This window comes from Gossypium hirsutum, chromosome D08 (genome assembly GCF_007990345.1).
Source record: "Gossypium hirsutum isolate 1008001.06 chromosome D08, Gossypium_hirsutum_v2.1, whole genome shotgun sequence".
In the NCBI taxonomy this organism is placed as follows: Eukaryota; Viridiplantae; Streptophyta; class Magnoliopsida; order Malvales; family Malvaceae; genus Gossypium; species Gossypium hirsutum.
In genome coordinates, this window is record NC_053444.1 from 2,914,726 (window position 1) to 2,921,805 (window position 7,080).

At 38.1% G+C, this 7,080-nt stretch overlaps 2 protein-coding genes across 3 annotated transcripts; one reads left to right on the plus strand and one right to left on the minus strand.

Annotated features, from left to right (window-relative positions):
- On the plus strand, positions 1–3,197 carry LOC107919480 (ABC transporter G family member 26). 2 transcript variants are annotated; one of them, XM_016848934.2, is made up of 9 exons: positions 1–453; positions 532–821; positions 895–1,050; positions 1,129–1,312; positions 1,390–1,668; positions 1,761–2,045; positions 2,144–2,428; positions 2,530–2,637; positions 2,739–3,197. In XM_016848934.2, exons 1-9 carry the CDS (start codon positions 241–243, stop codon positions 3,006–3,008), a joined length of 2,070 nt encoding a protein of 689 aa, XP_016704423.1. In that variant the 5' UTR covers positions 1–240; the 3' UTR covers positions 3,009–3,197. The 2 variants fall into 2 exon arrangements, with proteins under 2 accessions (XP_016704423.1, XP_040955440.1); XM_041099506.1 differs by having other exon boundaries at positions 2,798–3,197.
- Positions 3,198–3,266: 69 nt separating this feature from the next.
- Positions 3,267–6,197, minus strand: LOC107919478 (heat shock cognate protein 80). Its single transcript, XM_016848932.2, is given in 4 exon segments — positions 3,267–4,992; positions 4,995–5,255; positions 5,353–5,494; positions 5,936–6,197. Coding segments are annotated over 4 exon segments (2,097 nt in total). The 5' UTR covers positions 6,059–6,197; the 3' UTR covers positions 3,267–3,421.
- Positions 6,198–7,080: the final 883 nt, after the last annotated feature.

A 7,080-nucleotide genomic window follows, 5' to 3' on the forward strand; every position in this document is an offset into this window, starting at 1 on the left:
AACCCCAAATCAAATTCATATTCTTGGCATGTTCTTCTGGCTATATATAGTTTGTATTTTTATTTGAAAAATACTTCATTAAAACAAGGGCAGGCAGGCATAGAATGGAAAGCATGTGGTCTACCAGCCAAGGCTCTTCCCCTCAATATATAGGCAAGCATTTGGTCCATCACAGTTGATTCACTTCATTTTTACACCCACTTTATATACACACAACTATTTAGTTAAAGGTTTTCAATTATGGAAAATAGAAAAGAGGGTGAAATTGAGGACATGCCAATGCCATTGTCCCCACCAACAATGGGGTCTATGCAGATTGCAGGAAGCAATGGTTTTGGTCATAACATTGAGTTCATGTCTCAGGCTTACCTCAGAAACCGATACTCTGAGATCGATATTGAGGACTACACCGTGTATGCTGATAAAGACCACCCTCTCCCCATATTTCTCAAGGTAGTTGATTTCTTGGGTTCTTTTGATTTATTTGATATTTATCGGTATTAACTTTTTCGATTGGTTTCGTAAATGAAGTTTGAAGATGTGGAATACAAGGTTCGAAGTAGCCAAGCAGCCTCAATCAACCCGGTGCGAGTGGTGGTGTCAAAGTTTGCCTCGCAACTTAACTTGGAACAAGATAAATACAAGGAGATCCTTAAAGGTGTAACAGGCAGCACTGGCCCTGGTGAAATCCTAGCTTTGATGGGTCCTTCTGGTAGTGGCAAAACAACCTTGTTAAAAATAATAGGTGGAAGGTTGACAGGTAATGTGAAAGGGAATATAACATACAATGACATACCTTACAATCCGGCTCTTAAACGAAGGTTAGCTCATTTTTATCGAAGCTTTTCTTTTTTCTGTCATTCAGTCGATTTTGAGTGTTTCATTTTCTTGAAGGATTGGATTTGTGACACAAGATGATATCTTGCTCCCCCAACTAACAGTGGAAGAAACCTTAGTTTTTTCAGCATTTCTGAGACTTCCGAGTGACATGAGCCTGCAACAAAAGTATGCAAAAGTAGAGATGATTATGAAGGAGCTAGGCCTTGAAAGGTATGAACTATGATCATCACTGAGATAACAAACAGACCTTTTACCTTCTTTTCTAAGTTATCTGTTGCATAACTGTAGATGTCGTCACACGAGAATCGGGGGAGGATTGGTTAAAGGAATATCAGGAGGAGAAAGAAAAAGGACTAGTATTGGCTATGAAATTCTTGTTGATCCTTCATTGTTGTTGCTCGATGAACCAACTTCGGGTCTTGATTCCACCTCAGCCAATAAACTTATTCATATTCTTCAAGGAGTTGCTAAGGTATCCTAATTGACCATAACATGTACAGAATGCACCATTTTCATATAACAAATTAGTAAATGGTTGATGTTCTACAGGCAGGGAGAACTGTAATCACAACAATTCACCAGCCATCAAGCCGAATGTTTCACATGTTTGACAAGCTTCTCCTGATATCGGAAGGATACCCTATTTACTCCGGGAAGGCAAGAGAGTGCATGGAATATTTTTCATCATTGCAATTCATCCCGGAAATAGCAATGAATCCAGCTGAGTTCTTGCTTGATTTAGCAACTGGCCAAGTTAATGACATAACTCTGCCTGAAGATCTAGTGGCATCTCAAGGAACTGCTGATTCAGACAGGGCTGTAATCAAAGTATAAACTCCTTCAAACTAACAATTTAAGTGGGCATTGAATCCCTTTCTATGATCTTCTCTGAAAACAATTTTTTCTTTACATCATATTAGTATCTTCAACTCAAGTATAAAACTCATTTGGAGCCAAAGGAAAAGGAAGAGAATCATCGAAGTACCAAGGCGCCTCAACAACTTCAACTAGCCATTCAAGTTAAGAAAGACTGGACAATAACTTGGTGGGAGCAGTTCATGATAATAATGAAGAGAACCTTTCGAGAAAGACGAAGGGATTACTTCGATAAACTAAGATTACTACAATCATTAGGAGTTGCAGTCTTACTAGGTCTGCTTTGGTGGAAATCCAGTGCTGCAACCGAGGCTCAACTGCGGGATCAAGTAAACATTTCTCAAACTTCATTATACAACTCTTTGAATCCCTCTTACATTAATCAGTATGTGTAAAGTGCAGTTTTCCACACTCTTTTTTGTTTTAGGTTGGTCTGCTATTCTACATATGCATTTTTTGGACATCTTCATCAATTTTTGGAGCAGTATATGTTTTTCCTTTCGAAAAGGTCTATTTGGTGAAAGAAAGGAAAGCCGACATGTACAGGTTAAGTGTATACTATGTTTGCAGCACTCTGTGTGACATGGTAGCACATGTTTTGTATCCTACATCATTCATGTTGATTGTCTACTTCATGGCTGGCTTTAAGAGAACAGTCGTTTGTTTCTTCCTCACATTGTTTACCATCTTACTGATAGCAATTATAAGCCAAGTAAGTCAAGCAATTTCGGATATAAGACTTATTTTCATTAAAGACTCGAATTTCTCTTTCAACTAATGCAATCTTAAAACCTAACAAATGAACAAAATTAGGGAGCAGGAGAGCTATTTGGGGCTGCAGTTTTGAGTATTAAGAGGGCCGGGATGATGGCCTCTTTGGTTTTGATGTTGTTTCTTCTAACAGGAGGTTACTATGTCCAGGTACTTTAAAACTACCATGAAAATCGGTTCCAAGTCTTCATTAGAGAAAACTATGAATGAGTTCACTAAAAAATGTGGAGTGTGTTGTTTTTGTTTTGCAGCATATACCGAAATTTATGAGGTGGATGAAGTACTTATCTTTCATGTACTATGGCTTTAGGCTCCTGGTGAAAGTGCAATACTCTGGAGATCAATTGTACGAATGTCAAAGCAAAGGTGGCTGTCGGACTCTGCAGAATTCACCTTCGTTTGATACGGTTAACCTCGATGGAGGCTTGCAAGAAGTATGGATTTTACTTGCCATGGCGCTAGGCTACCGATTGTGTGCTTACTTTTGCCTGCGCAAAAGAATCAGTGGATGTCATATTTGAGCAGGATTCTACTTTGCTGATAAATATATGTAACAAAAGACAGGTCGAGGGGCTTTGATTACTCCTCACCTGTTAACTTTTGAATTCCAAGCATGTGCAGAAGTTCTAAAACAATGTCATTAAATTTTCAAGGTGTCCTGCATATAAAGTAATTTGATTTGAATATTAAAGAAACTTAATTTGATTTAATCAAGTCATTAAATTATATGGAATTTATTTTAGTAACTGTATAAATATGGCAGTAAGAAACTGTATAAATAACCCAGAAAAAAACAGCACTTATCATTTAAGAGTACTCGACAATAACTAACAACAACATAACAAAAGCAAAAGCACCAAACAAAATGTAAAACAAGCTAACAGATGCTTCAAAAGTAAGATAAATCTACTGATCTTATAAAAACATGTTAGGCTTAATCAACTTCCTCCATCTTGCTGCCTTCGGCATCAGCATCCTCCAATGGGGGCATATCAGCATCACCTTCACCTTCACCTGCATCCTCATCAATGCTCAAGCCGAGTTTCAGCATCCTGTGGATTCTGTTGCCAAAGGTGTTAGGCTCATCAAGGCTGAAGCCAGAGGTGAGGAGAGCAGTCTCGAAGAGAAGGAGAACAAGGTCCTTCACAGATTTATCATTCTTCTCTGCATCGGCTCTCTTTCTCAGCTCTTCCATGATGGGGTTCTCCGGGTTGATCTCCATTGTCTTCTTGCTTGACATGTAACCAGCCATGCTGTTATCCCTCAAAGCCTGGGCCTTCATGATTCTCTCCATGTTTGCAGTCCAACCATACTCGCCAGTCACTAAACAGCAAGGTGAGTCAACCACACGATCAGAAACCACAACCTTTTCAACCTTGTCACCCAGCACATCCTTGATGACCTTGCAAAGACCCTCAAACTTTTCCTTCAAAGCTTCCTTCTTCTTCTTCTCATCCTCACTCTCATCAAGTTTAAGACCTTCCTTGGTAGCTGACACAAGCTTTTTGCCCTCAAATTCTTTGAGCTGTCCGACAGCATACTCATCAATAGCATCAACCATGTAAAGGACCTCATAACCCTTCTTCTTCAGCTTCTCAAGGAAGGGAGAGTTCTCAACTGCCTTTTTACTCTCACCAGTGATGTAGTAGATATCATTCTGACCCTCCTTCATTCTGGTCACATAGTCCTTCAAGCTGGTCAGCTCATCACCACTCTTGGTGGAGTGGTAGCGGAGCAATTCGGCAATTTTAGTCCTGTTCTGAGAGTCCTCATGGATACCAAGCTTGAGGTTCTTTGAGAATGCCTCATAAAACTTGTTGTAATCTTCCTTGTTCTCTGCTATTTCAAAGAAGAGCTCAATGCACTTCTTTACCAAGTTCTTGCGGATAACCTTCAAGATCTTGTTTTGCTGCAACATTTCTCTTGAGATGTTCAAAGGAAGGTCCTCTGAGTCGACAATACCCTTAACAAAGCTGAGGAATTCAGGAATCAACTCCTCGCAGTTGTCCATGATAAAGACACGTCTCACATAGAGCTTAATGTTGTTGGGCTTCTTCCTTGTATCAAAGAGATCAAAAGGAGCCCTCTTGGGGACAAAGAGGACAGCCTTGAACTCAAGTTGCCCCTCAACTGAGAAGTGCTTGACGGCCAAATGCTCTTCCCAGTCATTTGTAAGGCTCTTGTAAAAAGCAGCATATTCTTCCTTGGTAATCTCCTCAGGCTTCCTCATCCAGATGGGCTTCTGTTTGTTCACCAAAGACCACTCGTGCGACACCTCCTTAATCTTCTTCTTTTTCTTTTCTTCCTTCTCTTTATCCTCATCAACATCCTCAACTTTCCCTTCTTCGTCCTTCTTATCCTCCTCATCTTCATCATCAGAAATCTCCTTCTCAGTGGTCTTCTCAATCCAAAGGGAAATCGGGTAGCTAATAAATTCAGAATGCTTCTTAATCAAATCCTTCAAACGTCGCTCCTCAAGGTACTCAAGCTGATCCTCTTTCAAAACAGAGTAATCTTTGTACCCCTACCAAGGTTCTCCCCGGAAGTATCCCTGGTAACAGTGAATGAACCACCAGCTTGGGACTCCCACACATATTGTTCATCATCATTATGCTTTGTGGTTACAATAACCTTCTCAGCAACCAAGTATGCTGAGTAGAAACCAACACCAAATTGACCAATCATACTAACATCAGCACCAGCAGCCAGTGCTTCCATAAACTCCTTAGTACCAGATCTTGCGATTGTACCAAGATTGTTCACCAAATCTAAACAACAGAAATATATATCACATTAAAATATGTTCAAAATTGAAACTCCAGAACTGAGTGCACAACAATTAAGTAGAAATAACAAAGTACTTACCAGCTTTGGTCATACCAATACCACTATCAATGATTGATAGAGTGTTATTGGTCTTGTCTGGAACAATATGAATGAAGAGCTCAGGCTGTGCATCAAGCTTGCTCTTGTCTGTCAAGCTCTCGAACCTGATCTTATCCAAAGCCTACAGGTAAAAGATTTAACATCATATACTAATTACTAACCACACCAAAAGGGCACTTCAGTTATGTTATACGCATTAGATTCACGAGATCTTTCTTATTTACTCTTTTACATTCAAAGAAACCAAAAAAATGTACTAACATACCGCTTCAATTAAGTTCCAATAAGCATAAATTAACGGCCAACTAAAAATACAAAAGCTAAACCCTAAACCCTAAAAATATTTCACTAACAAAAGCATTATGCAAATCAAAACAAACAACCACTGAACAGAAAATTACGCATTAAACATCATAACAACATATATCCAAAGCCAAAATAAACTCCAACATTTCTATTATGAAACAAACAAACAAAAAGAAATCCATCAATATCGAATAAAGAGATCAGATCCATATAACCACGTATAAAAAAATTCAAAAACTATTATTATAGAACTTACATCAGAGGCGTTACTGATAAGCTCACGAAGGAAGATCTCCTTGTTGCTGTAGAAAGTGTTGATAATCAAACTAAGAAGCTGATTGATCTCAGCTTGAAATGCAAACGTCTCAGTATCCGCCATTGATGATAAACCTCTAACCTCCCGATCCAAAACACACTAAGAAATATCGTAAAATGAGAGAGTATTCAAATTTCGAATAGAGAGAAAGAGGAGAAAATATCAGAGTGAGGCAGTTCTGTGATGCAAGGCTTAAGGGTACCTTATATAGGGGAACTTCATTAGGGTTTCTAGATCCTTCTATTGACGTACTTTTAAAAAAAATATATTTTTGGGTTTACCTATATAATAGCAGAATAGGGAATGCGGGAGCCACTCATTTATATGCTTAATACTTTTCTTCGCCAATTAGACTTTGCTTTCTTTTTTTGACTTTTTTTGTTTTCTTTATTATAAATATATAAAATAGAAGGCAAAAATGTTCGCTTAAAATTAAATTAAATGTTAAAAAATAAAAAATTATATTCAATTAAAAAATAGAAAATTTAAAAAAAATTATGAATCAAGACGAGATGATGTTTTTTTTTCAAATACATTTTTTAGAAAAAATAAATAAAAATTACTAATGACGGAAAATGCTTTTGGTTAAAATCATTTTTTGTAAAACGTGTATGATAAGTAACATTTTAGCTTCCACGTTCGATGAAGCTTCTTATGGAAACTTTGAAAACGACTTTAAAATTTATAGAATTTATTAGAATTAGTGGGGATGATGGGTCAGGTTGGGTTTGGTTCAAGTCGGATCGAGTCAGGTCGGGCATCAATATAATTTTAGATTCTGTCTAAAAGATAGACTTAAAATTTTGTCTATATTTGACTAGGATAAAAATATTAAAACCTGAGCCCGAATTGATCTGCCCGTATTGAAAATAAATTTAAAATTTTTTAATATTTATGCTTAAATAAGACTAGAGGTGTTCATGGGCCGAGTTGGGCTCGGGCCTAAGAATTTTTTCTCGGGCTGGGTCTGGACAAAATTTTAGGCCCATATTTCGGGCCGGGCCGGGCCCAGGCCTAGTATGCGGGCCAAAATTTTTTATGGGCCGGGCTGGGTTACTAATGGCGGAAAATGCTTTTGGTTAAAA